This window comes from Pseudophryne corroboree, chromosome 9 (genome assembly GCF_028390025.1).
Source record: "Pseudophryne corroboree isolate aPseCor3 chromosome 9, aPseCor3.hap2, whole genome shotgun sequence".
Lineage (NCBI taxonomy): Eukaryota > Metazoa > Chordata > Amphibia > Anura > Myobatrachidae > Pseudophryne > Pseudophryne corroboree.
In genome coordinates, this window is record NC_086452.1 from 80,836,472 (window position 1) to 80,854,753 (window position 18,282).

General features: G+C 45.7%; 1 protein-coding gene across 1 annotated transcript in view; it reads left to right on the top strand.

Annotated features, from left to right (window-relative positions):
- The first annotated feature begins 592 nt into the window (after positions 1 to 592).
- LOC134958734 (cytosolic carboxypeptidase 6-like) overlaps positions 593 to 18,282 on the top strand; it is a 604,642-nt gene continuing 586,952 nt past the window's right edge. The window contains exon 1 of the mRNA XM_063941483.1: positions 593 to 684. Within this exon, the coding sequence (XP_063797553.1) occupies positions 642 to 684 (43 nt within the window). The 5' untranslated portion in view covers positions 593 to 641. The remainder of the gene's footprint in view (positions 685 to 18,282) is intronic.

The following is an 18,282-nucleotide window of genomic DNA, read 5'->3' on the forward strand; positions in this document are numbered from 1 at the left end:
CCGCTACACCCCTATGCGATTTCACACATCGTGACGTTACATATAGGAGCATTGCGGACCTGCAGGGAAGGTTTGTTTTACTTTAAAGTCCTCCATGCGCATCAGCCCACTTTTATTGCGCAGCCTGTGCAGCTCTCCAGGTATTGGCAGTAGGAGCAAGGAGTAGGCCCCCCTCTCTATAAGGGCCCGGTACTTCAGTGCTTCCTCCTCCTCCTCCTCTCCCCCCCTCCCCCCCTCCCCCCTCCAGGCAGACAGGTATACAATGTTATTCACTTAAGCATCAGTAGAGCAGTTGCATTCCGGTTCTTGTTGGACCACTGGTCCCAGCATACCCTAAAAGAACATGTTCTTAACATACTGGGACTTGCATTTCCACAGCAGTGGGTGTTGCACTGTAAAGGCTGTGCAGCGTGTACTGTATCTCAATGTGCCAGCTAACAGTACAGGTATACCAGGTCTGTGTCACAGCACAAGCAGCCCGTGTCACATGACCGTCTCTCCCCACCGCCAAACGCAGCTCACTCAGCACCTGAGACAGCTCCCGGCACGCCCCCACGTGTGGTGTCACACGCTCCACCCACCGCACGACGTCACCGGTTGCCTTGGCAGCGGTACAGCGGCGTCTCTGCTCCCGTCCGTGGATGACAACAAACATGGCGGCCAGCAGCGGGGACTCAGAGACAAGTACGTGTGTGGTGCGGGGAGTGTGGGAGTGGTGTGAGCGAGCAGCACTTATCCCATAGTCATTATTATTAGTGTCTCTTAGTGGAGGCAGTAATTGCTGTGATAGATTAATTATTTACACGTAGACTTTCTGTGGGTAATGTAATTGCATTTTCATGATTTTAATATGGCTTGATTGATATTATAACATTTCTATGTGATGTATATTTAGAATGAAATGAATACTAATTTTCCATTGTGAATATTATCTATCTAATCTATCTATCTACAGTATCTATCTATCTATCTATCTATCTATCTATCTATCTATCTATCTATCTATCTATCTACCTAGTATCTATCAGAAATGTAACCAATTCTTCACACGCTTTAGATCCACACGTCAGATATGCTGCACCCCTGTATGTATTAGATCCTGGAATCCCAACGGGTGAATTAATCTGTAGAAAAGAGTCGAATAGGGGGAGCCTCCATAGTGTATAAATGTTTTAGTGATAGATAATAGTAATATAAAAATGGACGCAGGTATTACATCTGCCTCGTACCAATTAAAACAGCGCTGTGGGCTGATTAGCGCATGGTTTTATACGAAAAAGCTTCCAGGCACCCCCCACACAGATATATCATCAGGCAAATACATACCACACTGTTGGCCTCCTCAGATACCTCAGCATGCCGGTCCACGATGTTCTCCTCTCTGGTGTTGGAGTCCCTGGGAGTCCCAATGGTGTTACCAAGACCAAGCCTAACGTGTTATGTCACAGACTGTATTTACACATTTATCTAATTTTATCTACCACCAACTATCTATCGATCTATCTATCTATCTATCTATCTATCTATCTATCTATCTATCTATCTATCTATCTATCTATCTACCTACCACCAATTATCTGTCTGTCTGTCTACCAACGATTATCTATCTATCTATCTATCTATCTATCTATCTATCTATCTATCTATCTATCTATCTATCTGGGTTGTGTATGGGAGACCGGCGTTCAGAATGCTGGCAGTCACATGCCCGACAGCGGCATCCCGATGCCCAGAATCCCGACACCTGGTAGGTAAGCATGATAACCCTCTCCCAAACCCCAAATTACTGCAACCTAACCCTAATCCTCTAATTCTACAGCCTAACCCTATCCTCACTTTCCGCAGCCTAACTCTAACCCACCCCCACAGCCTAACCCTCCCCGTAGGGGAGTTTTAAGAGAAGAGAGGGCCCGCGTGCAGGCTCCGTTTGCAGGCCCCCTCTCCTCTGCCAGAGTCTACTGCACATGCGCAGGTCTCCAGAAACATGGCAGCATCTCCTTGTTCATGGAGACATCTCCAGTGTGCATGAGCAAATCACAGCCGCGGGACTCTGGAGGGGTAAGTTTAATATATGGGTGCCGGGTGTGCACCGCACACCTTGCACACATTATAGAAATGCCTCTACATCCCCTGCATACTTACGTTCGGAATATCGACTGTCAGGACTCCGGCGTCTGGATTCTGTTGGGTGTCGGGATTCTGGCGCTGGTCTTCTGATCTCCTGCATTCCAAACGTTGGGATGCCAACTACATTCTATCTATCTATCTATCTATCTATCTATCTATCTATCTATCTATCTATCTATCTGCCATCTAATTATATCTATCAACATAAATGCAGTGCATATGTGTGTGTGTATATATATTTCTCTAACGTCCTAGTGGATGCTGGGGACTCCGTCAGGACCATGGGGAATAGCGGGCTCCGCAGGAGACAGGGCACATCTAAAAAAGCTTTTAGGTCACATGGTGTGTACTGGCTCCTCCCCCTATGACCCTCCTCCAAGCCTCAGTTAGGTTTTTGTGCCCGTCCGAGAGGGTGCAATCTAGGTGGCTCTCTTAAAGAGCTGTTTAGAAAAGTTTTTTTTTTTAGGTTTCTAATCAGTGATTCCTGCTGGCGACAGGATCACTGCAACGAGGGACTTAGGGGAGAGACTTGCAACTCACCTGCGTGCAGGAGGATTGAAGTTTTAGGCTACTGGACACTGAGCTCCAGAGGGAGTCGGAACACAGGTCAGCCTGGGGTTCGTCCCGGAGCCGCGCCGCCGATCCCCCTTACAGACGCTGAAGAACGGCAGAACGGAGGTCCGGAAACAGGCGGCAGAAGACTCCTCAGTCTTCATGAAGGTAGCGCACAGCACTGCAGCTGTGCGCCATTGTTGCTACACGGCTCACTGATCTCGGTCACGGAGGGTGCAGGGCGCTGCTGGGGGCGCCCTGGGCAGCAATATAGATTACCTTAGAGGCAAATAAATACATCACATATAGCCATTAAGGCTATATGTATATATTTAACCCAGGCCAGTTTTCCTAATAACCGGGAGAAAAGCCCGCCGTGAAAGGGGCGGAGCTTATTCTCCTCAGCACTCAGCGCCATTTTCCTGACCAGCTCCGCTGGTGAGGAAGGCTCCCACTCTCCCCTGCACTACAGAAACAGGGTTAAAGAGAAGGGGGGCATAAATTGGCGATATAATTATATATTAAGAGCCCATATATAGAAACAACACCTTCTAGGGTTGTTATATACATTATGGCGCTTTTGGTGTGTGCTGGCAAACTCTCCCTCTGTCTCCCCAAAGGGCTAGTGGGTCCTGTCCTCTATCAGAGCATTCCCTGTATGTGTGTGCTGTAGGTCGGTACGTGTGTGTCGACATGTATGAGGAAAATGTTGGTGAGGAGACGGAGAAAATTGCCTGTAATGGTGATGTCACTCTCTAGGGAGTCGACACCAGAATGGATGGCTTACTTATGGAATTACGTGATAATGTCAACACGCTGCAAGCCGGTTGACGACATGAGACAGCCGGCGGACAAATTAGTATCGGTCCAGGCGTCTCAGACACCGTCAGGGGCTTGTAAAAACGCCCATTTACCTCAGTCGGTCGACAGACACTGACACGGACACTGACCCCAGTGTCGACGGTGAAGAAACAAACGTATTTTTCCTTTAGGGCCACAAGTTACATGTTAAGGGCAATGAAGGAGGTGTTACGTATTTCTGATACCACAAGTACCACAAATAAGGGTATTTTGTAGGGTGGGAATAAACTACTTGTAGTTTTGCCTGAATCAGATAAATTAAATGAAGTGTGTGATGATACGTGGGGTTCCTCCGACAGAAAGTTATGGGCGGTATACCCTTTTTCCCGCCAGTAGTAAGGGCGAGTTGGAAAACACACCTTAGGGTGGACAAGGCGCTCACACGCTTATAAAAAACATGGCGTTACCGTTTCCAGATACGGCCGCCCTCAAGGAGCCAGCTGATAGGAAGCTGGAAAATATCATAACAGTATATACACACATACTGGTGTTATACTACGACCAGCAATCGCCTCAGCCTGGATGTGCAGCGCTGAGGGGGCTTGGTCGGATTTCCTGACTGAAAATTTTGATACCCTTGACAGGGACAGGATTTTATTGTCTATAGAGCATTTTAAGGATGCATTTCTATATATGTGTGATGCGCAGAGGCATATTTGCATTCTGGCATCAAGAGTAAATGTGATGTACATATCTGCCAGACGAAGACACGACAGTGGTCAGGTGAGGCAGATTCCAGACGGCATATGGAAGTATTGCCGTATAAAGGGGCGGTCCATTGGACCTGGTGGCCATGGCAACAGCTGAAAAATCCACCTTTTGTTACCCCGAGTCACATATTGGCAGAAAAGGACACAGTCTTTTCAGTCTCAGTCCTTTCGTCCCCATACGGGCAGGCGGGCGAAGGCCAGTCATATCTGCCCAGGGGGAGAGGAAAGGGAAGAAGACTGCAGCAAGCAGCTCATTCCCAGGAACAGAAGCTCCTCACGGCTTCTGCCAAGTCCGCAGCATAACGCTGGGGCCGTACAAGCGGACTCAGGTGCGGTAGGGGGTCATCTCAAGAGTTTCAGCAACACTCGCAAGGGAACTCCGGGATCCTACATGTAATATCCCAGGTGTACATTGGAAATTCGAGACGTCTCCCCCTCACACAATTCACAGGCTGTAATCCCAGCAGGTGATAATCAAAGTACCCTTCTTACAACAAGGAAGGGGGTAGTATTCCACACTATATTGTGGTACTGAAGCCAACCGGCTCGGTGAGATCTGAAATATTTGAACACTTACATACAAGCGTTCAAATCAAGATGGAGTCACTCGGAGCAGTGATAGCGAACCAGGAAGAAGGGGACGATATGATGTCACTGGATATCAGGGACGTTTACCTACAGGTCCAAATTTGCCCTTCTCACCAAGGGTACTTCAGGTTCCTGGTACAGAACTGTCACTATCAGTTCAGACGCTGCCGTTTGGATTGTCCACGGCGCCCCGGGTCTTTACCAAGGTAATGGCCGGAATGATGATTTTTCTTAAAAGAAACATGGACGCTTTCCTGATAAGGGCAAGGTCCAGAGAACAGTTGGAGGTCGGAGTAGCACTATCTTAAGTAGTTCTACGACAGCACGAGTGGATTCTAAATATTCCAAAATCGCAGCTTTTTCCGACGACACGTCTACTGTTCCTAGGGAAGATTCTGGACACAGTCCAGAAAAACGTGTTTCTCCCAGTGGAGAAAACCAGGGAGTTATCCGAGCTAATCGGGATCCTCCTAAAACCAGGAAAAGTGTCAGTGCATCATTGCACAAGAGTCCTGGTAAAAATGGTGGCTTATTACGAAGCAATTCCATTCGGCAGATTTCCCGCAAGAACTCTTCAGTGGGATCTGCTGGACAAATGGTCCGGATCGCATCCTCAGATGCATCAGCGGATAACCCTATATCCAAGGAAAAGGGTGTCTCTCCTGTGGTGATTACAGAGTGCTCATCTTCTAGAGGGCCGCAGATTCGGCATTCAGGATTGGATGCCGGTGACCACGGAGGCCAGCCTGAGAGGCTGGGGAACAGTCACACAGGGAAAAAATTTCCAGGGAAGTGTGATTAAGTCTGGAGAATTCTCTCCGCATAAATAAGCTTAGAGCAATTTTATAATGCTCTAAACTTAGCTAGACCTCTGCTTCAAGGTCAGCCGGTATTGATCCAGTGGGATAACATCACGGCAGTCGCCCACGTAAACAGAAGGGCGGCACAAGAAGCAGGAGGGCAGTGAAGACTGCAAGGATTTTTCGCTAGGCGGAAAATCATGTGATAGCACTGTCAGCAGTGTTCTTTCCGGGAGTGGACGACTGGGAAGCAGACTTCCTCAGCAGGCATGACCTCCACCCGGGAGAGTGGAAACTTCATAGGGAAGTTTTTCAACATGATTGTGGACCGTTGGCAAAGACCAAAGGTGGACATGATGGCGTCCCGCCCGAACAAAAAACGGGACAGGTATTCCGCCAGGTCATGAGACCTTCAGGCGATAGCTGTGGATGTTCTGGTAACACCGTGGGTGTACCAGTCTGTGTATGTGTTCCCTCCTCTGTTTCTCATAACCAGGGTATTGAGAATTATAAGACATAGAGGAGTATGAACTATACTAGTGGCTCCGGATTGGCCAAGAGGGACTTGGTACCCGGAACTTCAAGAAATGCTCACAGAGGACTAAGGGCCTGGGGAGCTAAGAAGGGACTTGATTCAGCAAGTACCATGTCTATTCCAAGACTTACCGCGGCTGCGTTTGACGGCATGGCGGTTGAATGCCGGATCCTGAGGGGAAAAGGCATTCCATAAGAGGTCATACCTACCCTGGTCAAAGCCAGGAAGGAGGTGACCGCACAACGTCATCACCACATGTGGTGAAAATATGTTGCGTGGGTGAGGCCAGGAAGGCTCCACGACGGAAATTCAACTAGGTCGATTTCTACACTTCCTGAAAACAGGAGTGTTTTGGACCTCAAATTGGGGTTCATTAACATTTAAATTTCGGCCCTGTAGATTTTCTTCCAGAAAGAATTGACTTCAGTTCCTGAAGTCCAGATTGTAAAGGATGTATTGCATATACAGCTTTTTTGTGCCCCTAGGGGCACCGTGAGATCTCAACATAGTGTTGGGATTTCTTAAAATCATATTGGTTTGAACCGCTCAAATCTGTGGATTTGAAATATCTCACATGGAAAGTGACCATGCTGTTGACAAATATCTCACATGGGAAGTGACCATGTTGTTAGCCCTGGCCTCGGCCAGGCGATTGTCAGAATGGGCGGCTTTGTCTTACAAAAGCCCATATTAAAATTTTCCATTTGAACAGGACAGAACTGGGACTCGTCTCCAGTTTCTTCATAAAGGGGTGTCAGCGTTTTCACCTGAAACAACCTCTTGTGGTGCCTGCGGCTACTAGGGACTTGGAGGACTCCAAGTTACTAGACGTGGTCAGGGCCCTAAAAATATATATATATATATATATATATAGTTAGGACGGCTGGAGTCAGAAAGTCTGACTTGCTGTTTATACTGTATACACCCAACAAGCTGGGTGCTCATGCTTCTAAGCAGTCTATTGCACGCTGGATTTGTAGTACAATTCAGCTTGCACATTCTGTGGCAGGCCTGCCACAGACGAAATATGTAGATGCCCATTCCACAAGGAAGGTGGGCTCATCCTGGGCGGCTGCCCGAGGAGTCTCGGCATTACAACTTTGCCGAGCAGCTACGTGGTCAGGGGAGAACACGTTTGTAAAATTTTACAAATTTTGATACTCTGGCTAAGGAGGACCTGGAGTTCTCTCATTCGGTGCTGCAGAGTCATCCGCACTCTCCCGCCCGTTTGGGAGCTTTGGTATAATCCCCATGGTCCTGACGGAGTCCCCAGCATCCACTAGGACGTTAGAGAAAATAAGAATTTACTTACCGATAATTCTATTTCTCGTAGTCCGTAGTGGATGCTGGGCGCCCATCCCAAGTGCGGATTGTCTGCAATGCTTGTACATAGTTATTGTTACAAAAATCGGGTTATTACTATTGTTGTGAGCCATCTTTTCGGAGGCTACTTCGTTTTGTTATCATACTGTTAACTGGGTTCAGATCACAAGTTGTACGGTGTGATTGGTGTGGCTGGTATGAGTCTTACCCGGGATTCAAGATCCTTCCTTATTGTGTACGCTCGTCCGGGCACAGTACCTAACTGAGGCTTGGAGGAGGGTCATAGGGGGAGGAGCCAGTACACACCATGTGACCTAAAAGCTTTTTTAGATGTGCCCTGTCTCCTGCGGAGCCCGCTATTCCCCATGGTCCTGACGGAGTCCCCAGCATCCACTACGGACTACGAGAAATAGAATTATCGGTAAGTAAATTCTTATTATATATATATATATATATATATATATATAGACAAAAGAAAAGGGTTCTCTTGGGAGCTTGACCACCACAGATATCTAATTCATATGATGAAAATATCGTTTATTAAAACAACATATTACAGTATTGTCATATAAACTTCCATAACATGAATAGAAGGATCACACATGTTAATTGAGTAATACATTAATTTCTAATAATCTATAGTATGATGTTCTCAGTCGTTCGGTGAAGTGCTTATTCTTCAACACGAAAAAGCATGTGTGATCTGTTCACAAATTCATAGAAACCGAAATTCGTAGAAACCCAACGCGTTTCGTCCGTTAGGACTTCATCAGGGGTTCACATCAAAAAATGGCTTCCCCAAAATATGTCAATACAAACAAAGCGTGGAATTGCTGAGAATGTATTCCTTTTAGGTACTAATTGACCTTCAGATTATGGGTGTGACCTGAGGAAGGGAGTGCGACTCCCGAAACGTAGACGCACAATAAAGCACGTTTTTCCACATTTGTGAAAGTCTCCAGAGTGCCGCCTTCCACCAATTTATACAGAGCCTGTTTGCTCAGGGAGGGCACCGAAGCTGTTACCTTGCGGGAACGAGGAGTGCCAGACCAAGTGCTGTGTTATTTATATATATATATATATATATATATATATATATAAAATTATTATTATAATAGCTGTGTTGGTCTTTTGCTGACAGAGAGTTCTGTTAACCAGACTGATTATGTAGACAGTACACTGATTATCTTATTGTTGTGTGCAGAACTATTTCTTTGCCAGGAACCTGTGATGTACTCGTTCTAGTGTCATTACCATTAAGTATCATTATGTATTGTTACCACAGTGCAGCTGTCAGGGTTATCTATGTCTCTGACATGTTGCTAAATATCCATAGTGGTGATTGCAGTTTTTATTTTCTTCATTAAGTTGGGATCCTCACAACAAACTGCTAATTACTAGTAATAATTATTGTTAGACTGCAACATTTCAGTGTCAGAGACCTGCCACACAGTACTAATTATTACTAATGGATTATTGTTATGATAATTAACCACTTACAGAGTTTTAAAGACCAGCTAATCTTGTATATCACTAATGATATACTGTTATTTATTAATTAGTTCCCTTCTACAACATGTATGAACCCGAATATATATTGTTGCAATCTGGGTTAAAACTAGTAGAGAATTTAATAATGCTGTTTGTGAATATTTACAGAAACAATAAAAAACAAAATTACATTTAGTCAGACAATATCAAATAATTTGTATATATTATATTTGTCAAAATGAAAAGTGAATTGTTAGTATTTTGAAGATTTTGCCAAAATAAGGTCTACATGAAAAGGTTACCAATACCCGAATGAGCCAAGAGGTGTCATTTTCCGCATTCCCAATTTGCTGATATTATTTATATTTTTTTATTTGAAATATGAAAACATTGCAGTTCAACAGCAATCCAAAAATATTAAGGTAGCATAGTACATATTGTGAGCTGGATCACTATTCATTATAGCAGCCTTTCAATTTACTAGCAATCAGATAATAGTTATAAAGGCGATGGTTGTATCCTGCTTATTCACACTATACATTTAGAATGGTGATAAAAAAATAACTAGCGAAAATACGCATATTACCAGGAAAATTGTGCCGTGGCCATTTTCCAAGTGATTTCAGCAGCGCTGCTGCTGTGCAGAGGGTATTAAAAATGATGGGTGCAGGGTGTGCGGTGTGGATCCCCTGGACCCTGGGGGCCTGTGTGCACTGCACACACTGCACCCATTATAAATACGCCAGTGGCACAGATTAGTGAAGTTCGGATGGTGTAACATAGTTGCCTACTGTGCTGTCCCCTCCTCTGGGAGGTGGAAGCGTGGTAGGTGCTCAGGGTGCGTGGCCGACGGCAGGGTGTTGGTAGTGCTTCTTATACAGGTTACGTCACACAGTAGCACTCCTTATAAACGTTATGCCACACAGTAGAGCACCTTATTCACGTTACACTGCATAGCAGTACTCCTTATAAACGTTATGCCACACAGTAGAGCACCTTATTCACGTTACACTGCACAGCAGTACTCCTTATAAACGTTATGCCACACAGTAGAGCACCTTATTCACGTTACACTGCATAGCAGTACTCCTTATAAACGTTATGCCACACAGTAGAGCACCTTATTCACGTTACACTGCACAGCAGTACTCCTTATAAACGTTATGCCACAGAGTAGAGCACCTTATTCACGTTACACTGCATAGCAGTACTCCTTATAAACGTTATGCCACACAGTAGAGCACCTTATTCACGTTACACTGCACAGCAGTACTCCTTATAAACGTTATGCCACACAGTAGAGCACCTTATTCACGTTACACTGCACATAAGTACTCAAACATTATGCCACAGAGTAGAACCCCTTATTCACGTTACACTGCACAGCAGTACTCCTTATAAACGTTATGCCACACAGTAGAGCCCCTTATTCACATTACACTGCATAGCAGTACTCCTTATAAACGTTATGCCACAGAGTAGAGCACCTTATTCACGTTACACTGCATAGCAGTACTCCTTATAAACGTTATGCCACAGAGTGGAGCCCCTTATTCACGTTACACTGCACATAAGTACTCCTTATAAACGTTATGCCACACAGTAGAGCCCCTTATTCATGTTACACTGCACAGCAGTACTGCTTATAAACGTTATGCCACACAGTAGAGCCCCTTATTCACATTACACTGCATAGCAGTACTCCTTATAAACGTTATGCCACAGAGTAGAGCACCTTATTCACGTTACACTGCATAGCAGTACTCCTTATAAACGTTATGCCACAGATTAGAGCACCTTATTCACGTTACACTGCATAGCAGTACTCCTTATAAACGTTATGCCACAGAGTGGAGCCCCTTATTCACGTTACACTGCACATAAGTACTCCTTAGAAACGTTATGCCACACAGTAGAGCCCCTTATTCATGTTACACTGCACAGCAGTACTCCTTATAAACGTTATGCCACACAGTAGAGCCCCTTATTCACATTACACTGCATAGCAGTACTCCTTATAAACATTATGCCACAGAGTGAAGCCCCTTATTCACATTACACTGTACAGAAGTACTCCTTACAAACGTTATACCACACAGTAGAGCCCCTTATTCCTGTTGCACTGCACAGCAGTACTCCTTATAAACGTTATGCCACACAGTAGAGCCCCTTATTCACGTTACACTGCACAGCAGTACTCCTTATAAACGTTATGCCACACAGTAGAGCCCCTTATTCACGTTACACTGCACAGCAGTACTCCTTATAAACGTTATGCCACGCAGTAGAGCCCCTTATTCACATTATGCCAGTGTCTACCTGATGTGCATGACAACATTTACTAATGAGTGTACTGTTTCTATATCTAGATAAATAGATATGGATATTTATACAGTATATACTGTATACACACGCATAGTAAAACACACACACGACAAAACACATACACAAACATACACCCATAGTAAAAACAGACACAAACATACAGCTAACCACACATCCTAGCAAAACACACACTCAGCAAAACACACATCTCAAAACACATCACACAAACAGCAAAATACACACAGCAAAACACACACAGCTAAACACATATACACACACATAGCATAAAAAATACACACACACTCCCATAGCATAATAAAAACACAGTTAAACACCCCCCCTCCCCCCAAAACACACACACACGCACATACACTCACTGATATTTACATGTTTGTTTTTTCCACAGCATAGTTTGCACCTACCATCTCCTGGCTGGCTCTCTCTGGCTCCGGCAAGGCTCTTCAGGGTAGATGCTGACATCTCCGAGTCTTGAATCCACACAGCATGCTTCTAAGATCCTCCCTCCCCCTTCTCCCAGCATGCAGTAGTGGTCCAGCAGGGAGCAGGACAAGCGCGTGACAGCCCGCAGCGGTGTGGTCCCAAGGTGACGGGTGATGAGATCACCCTTCTCCCTCGCTGACCGGGATCACATCCAGGCTTCCTTACTTCTTGGAGCCCATGGCGTAGCAGCAGGCAGGGTGTAATGAGCCAGTGACTCATACTGCTGCCAGCTGCGTGCCTCTTCATGGTGCTTGGCCTCGGTGCAGCACTAGTTCCACAGCTGCTCCAGACACCAGAGACACCCTGGCTGTGGTGAGTCCCTCCTGAGTCTATATAAGATTTCTGTTGCCGGCCCTGGGTCCCCCTACTACAGTAAAGCCATTTCCAGGCTGGTCAGTGCAGGGTTGATGCTACTACTGTATGTGATGGGGGCACGCAAAAGAAACATTGTGTACTGCCATCTTCATGAGGCTGCCAACCCTAGGCTGAAAAGCTCTGGGATCTTATTGACCCCTTTGGACTGCAGTACTAGACTAACAAATTTTGGACACATTTTTTTATGTATGTTAATAATACCCAGTCCTCAGGTCCACCTGGGCCTGGGGCTGAAAATGATCAAGGGCCAATTAGTAGAAGCAGTGGAGCTATGACCGGTGATGTGTGGGTGTGGCCAGGGCCATATGGGTGTGTACACCCTCTGCCTACACTATATCCCCAATGTTTCTTTAAATATGTAAAAGTAGAAAAAAAAACATAATTTTGCAAGGAAAATAAAATTACTATTTTAATACTGTACTTATGATTTTTTGGATGACCGCGGAGGCAGGTGGTTGTCATCATGCTTGTATTGGCTACGCTCCTGGATCCTGCGGGATGCAACTCATTTTTCAGTAGTCTCCTGCAACCCCGGAAGAGTGGGCTCCACTCCCGTGGGCAGAATTAGGAGAATAATAATAGTAATCCACGGTCACCGAGGAGGAGACGGGGGAAAATGACTCAATTCTATGGTATTCGTGGTTTTTTAGCACCACCCCTATTCAAATATGTGAGAATCGCAGAATTTTACCGTGATTGGATGGCTTAATGACACGACTAGTCTGGCCCTGCCTCCATCTCCGGCTACCTTCATCTCCTCCCTGGGCTTCTCCCGGATAGGAAACCTCAAATGTAGGTAAGTATGCATCATACTGTTATGGTGATGGGCCTACTTTTATGTGGAGTCCTGGAGCTGTAGTCCCATCTGTCCCATTATTAACATAGTAACATAGTAACTAAGGTTGAAAAAAGACAATTGTCCATCGAGTTCAACCTATTTGTGGTCTCCTATGCAGTCTTATTATAGGACTAGTTATTTTTATGTTAGGACTAGTTATATTAACTATAATGCGTGCCTACGCACCATAACCCTGAATATCTTTATCCAATAGGAATTTATCTAACCCATTCTTAAAGGTGTTGACTGAGTCCGCAGTTACTACTCTCTCAGGCAGGGAATTCTAAACACGTATTGTCCTTACTGTGAAAAAAAACTTTTTGCCTCAATGTGCGGAAACGCCTCTCCTCTAACCTAAGCGAGTGACCACGTGTCCTCTGTGCTGATCTTATAGAAAACAGGTCCCTCCCAAGCTCTGTGTATTGACCCCTTATATATTTGTAGATGTTGATCATGTCCCCTCTTAGTCTCCTCTTTTCCAATGTAAACATGCCTAGCCTTGCAAGCCTTTCCTCGTATTCCAGTGTCTCCACCCTTGATTAGTTTGGTTGCCCGCCTCTGAACCTTTTCTAGCTCCAGGATATCCTTTTTGTAATATGGTGCCCAAAATTGCACACAGTATTTAAGATGAGGCCTCACTAGTGATTTATATAATGGGAGTATAACACTCTCGTCCCTTGCATCAATTCCCCGTTTTATGCATGCTAATATCTTATTAGCCTTCTTTGCTGCACTCCTACTTTGGGTACTGCTGCTTAATTTGTTATCTATGTGAACCCCTAAGTCTTTTTCCAGTACAGAATCCCCTAATATTACCCCATTTAGTATGTAGGTGTTATTTGGCCCTGCCTGTCCCTTCTGAATATACTAAATATATTATCAACAATTGCTTGTTTCTTATGTAACCACTGACACTTCAAAGTGGCACTGTCTGCAAACCAACTACTCAGAGTTAGTGTAGGAGCGCCCAGTGATTGACAGAAACTGCATCACTAGTAATTGTATCAGGACCTGGGGTGTATTTCTAAAGCTGGCCATACACTTATGTGACTTCTCGGAGGAGAGAAGTCGTATACCATCACCCTTGAACCGCCCGGCAGCTTCCCGGTGGCAGGATCGTATACGATGTATCGTATGCGACCCCAGCCAAGGCTGCCGATACGATATATCTATAGTGCAGTACTTCCACTCTGGGGTTCTCCGATCCGATGCTCACGGTGCCACGCATTGGATCGTAGGTAAAACACATGCAATTTCCCAGTTTTGATCCGATTTATCGACCCGAAACGTCGGAATCGGATTAAATCGGCCTAAATCGAACTAGTGTATGGGCACCTTTACGTACAGTAAGAGCAGGTCTGGATAGAGCTCCTTTTAGGAGAGTTGATAAGTATTACAATATATAAGGTGGGAATATACTATAAAGAAGTCTGTCCAGTATATTGACATTTAAATGTACTATTTATATAATAGAATAAGAATACTTTATATCATTCTTAAAAAAAAAATCTGTCAAATGAAATCATCTGAGTGGACTGTTCTACAAAAAATATATATATACGTGTAAGAAATCTCCCACTGTGCTTCTCTGCTGCTGGAAATATATTATTATGTATAATAACCTCCGTCTGTACATGTCTCCCATTTATTTAAAGAAAGAGAGATTAGAATTGTAACTGATTTTCTATTGTACATCTTTGCTGTTATAAAGGAAAGTTACCTGTTTATTCTATGGGGGTAATTCTGACCCGATCGCACGGTGCAGTTTTTCGCAGCGTAGCGATTGGGTCAGAACCGCGCATGCGCCGGCGCCGCAGTGCGCCGGCGCATGGCCGCCCGTCGCTGCGCTACGATCGCCTCTGCCTGATTGACAGGCAGAGGCGGTCGATGGGCGGGAGGAGGCGAAACTGTGGTGTTTGGCCGCCGTTTCGTGGGCGCGGTCCGGCCAAAGCAGGCGTGGCCGGACCGTGCAGGGAGTGGCCCGCAGCGGCTGCGTGATGTCACACGCAGCCGCTGCGGGCCGGGGAGCGGTGAGTAGCTCCCGGCCAGCACGCTAAAGCTGCGCTGGTCGGGAGCTACTCTTGAAGTGCAGAGGCATCGCCGCTGTGCGATGCCTTTGCACTTCTGCAGGGGGGGGGGCACTGACATGCGGGGCGGACTAGCCCTGTGCTGGGTCTCCCCCCACATGTCTGGGAACATGATCGTAGCTGTGCTAAATTTGGCACAGCTACGATCAACTCGGAATGACCCCCTATGTCCTTTCTGTTTATTTTCCTCGTAATACTAAAGTATTATTGCTGATTTAGTATAATAGTTTTAATAAACAAGTATTACTGTATTATAAACAGTGTACTCTGTTGTTATCACTTCAGTATTGTTAAGGAAATTGTGTGTTTTAACTTATTAACAGTTCTATCTATAAAACATATAGTACATACAGTATACCACAGTGATTTACAGAGAATATTTTTGCAATCAGTCCCTGTCCCAGTGGAGTTTACAATCTATTCGGGGTCATTCAGATCTGTCGCTGCTGTTTTCACACAGCGGGCGATCAGGTACTAATGGCACATGCGTATGTACCGCAATGCGCACACGCGTTGGACAACAACAACGGGCATCGCTGATCAGCAACGGGATGGTGCGAAAAAAACAATTGCATGGGCGTTCGACAGATGATTGACAGGAAGAGGCTATTTGTGGGTGGTAACTGACCATTTACTAGGAGTGTCCGGAAAAATGCAGGCGTTCCCAAGCATTTTCAAGGAGGGTGTGTGACGTCCGCATCCGGCCCCGAGCAGCCTGTTCTCATCGCACTGAAGGAGTAAGTCCTGGGTTTTGCACAGACTGCACACACTGAATTTTAGCAGCTCAGCGTACACATAGTTTCGAACACTTGCACAGCGAATATACACGCCCCGTGAAGGTGGCGACTATCTGAACGCAGGACAACAAAATTAGCTGCACAGCGATCAGATCTGAATGACCCCCTGTATTCCCTACCCCATGTACACACATATCCTCTAGGGTTGATTTTTTTTGTGTGGTCAGAATCCAGTTAACCCTCCAGTATGTTTTTGTGTTGTGGGGGAAAACCAGAGGACTTGGAAGAAACCCATGCAAGCACCAGAGAAACATCAAAACTCCACACAGCTACGTTGGGAATTGAACCAAGACCTCAGTGCTGTGAGGTAGTAATGCCAACCATTACACCATTATAAGGTCTAACACCGCTTATAATGTAAGTGGATAAGTGGGCCCAGAGCACCCTTACGTACTGTACTGTATATAATGCTGTTCAACTTCATAGTTGACCTCGTACCTTTTTATTTTATTGTCACTGTACTTCTCTGTGACTTCTAAAATCCCTATGATTTACACGAAGAGATTAACTATTCATTATATTCCGGACTTGTGTCATTGGTGACATGGTATAGCATACCTCCCAACAGTGTAAAACATGGACTCGGAACGTCTCTTACACCTTCAGCGCACGCTCCCTGTTTTCTCGTACATCCTAGAGGATACTGGGGATCCATTTAGTACCATGGGGTATACACGGGTCCAATAGGAGCCATGGGCACTTTAAGAATTTGATAGTATGTGCTGGCTCCTCCCTCTATGCACCTCCTACCAGACTCAGTTTAGAAAATGTGCCTGGAGGAGCCGGTCACGCTTATGGAAGCTCCTGAGGAGTTTTCTGCATTTATTTTTCTGTTTGTTATTTTCAGGCAGGACTGGATGGCACCAGCCTGCTTGCTTCGTGGGACTAAGGGGGCGGAACGGCCCAACCTCTTGAAGGGTTAATGGTCCCGTTCCCCGCTGACAGGGAGCTATTTGCAAGCCCCACCACAGCAAGCGTACATTCCCGCAGCATGCCGCCACCCCTAACACAGCCAGAAGAAAGAAGAGTGGTGAGTAGTAAGCCGGCATCCCGGCTAGTGGGTCGCCGGCCGTTATGGCGACATGAGGGTACAGAGACGCACGACGTCTAACCGGGGCGGATTGCGTCTCCAGACTCCGTACACAGTACACCGTAACCACACTGGCAAACTAAGCCTTAAAACGGTTCTGTCTCCATTTTAATCACAAATTACCTCAGCCAGTATAAAAAAAGCGGGAAGACCGCACATCATTGAAGGGGCGGGGCTTCACTATGAGCGAATTCAGCAGCTCACCAGCGCCATTTTCCCTCTGCAGTGGATACAGACGCTGACTGACAGGGACGCGCAGCTCCTCCGGTGTAACTCCAGATTACCTCAGCGGTACCAGGAGGTTATAGAATGTGGGGAGCGATTATTTGTGTACTAAGTCCCCAATCTGGGTACTTAGTCTGCGACCCGGCTAAGCTTGGCATTAGCAATAAGGGCGCGGTGTGCTGGCTCCAAATACCTCTGTCTCTACCCGGAAGGTCTCTTTGTGGGTTAATTGTGTTTTAACCTTTCCTGTGTGTGTGTGAGTGTGTGTGTGTGTGTGTGTGTGTGTGTGTGTGTGTGTGTGCTGTCACATTTACAATATGTCAGGCAAAGAGTGTGTTTCATGTACAGCAGAGTGTTCCTCTTCCCCAGGGAGCTCACTACTATGTACTCAGTGTAGTGCACCTTCTCAGGCTAGTGGGGCTGAACCAGCGTGGCTGGATTCCCTCAAAGGAATGATTTCTAATATTTCTAATAAATTGTCCCGCAATGAGAAAGAGACGCAATACTTAAGACAGTCCATGGATGAGATTATGAACAGAGACTCAGTCCCCAAACAAGCATATCAGTCCCTTGCCATTTGTCCACAAAAACGAACTCTGGCCCATACCCTGCAGTCTGACTCTGATGCTGAGTGGTCAGACATGGAGGAGGGAGAGGTGGATTCAGAAGGGGGGAACACTGCTCTGTCACAGGGAATACAGGCTCTTATAGAAGCTACAGTATCAGAGATGTGCTACAAATTCCTGATAAGGTGACAGAGGAGTGTGAGGAATCGTATTTTAATGTAAAAAGAAGTCCTCAGTCACTTTTCCTGTGTCAAAGGAATTGAATACCCTGTCTGAAGAACCGTGGGTTAATCCTGATAAGAAATTTCAAATCCCTAAAAGGTTACTCTCATCTTTTCCTTTTCGTCCTGAGGATAGGAAAAAATAAAAAAGTCCACCGATAGTGGATGCATCTGTGTCCAGGTTGTCATGGAAGATTGTGTTACCCGTCCCTGGTGCAGCCTCCCTGAAAGATACAGCTGATCGTAAGATTGAGACTACACTCAAATACT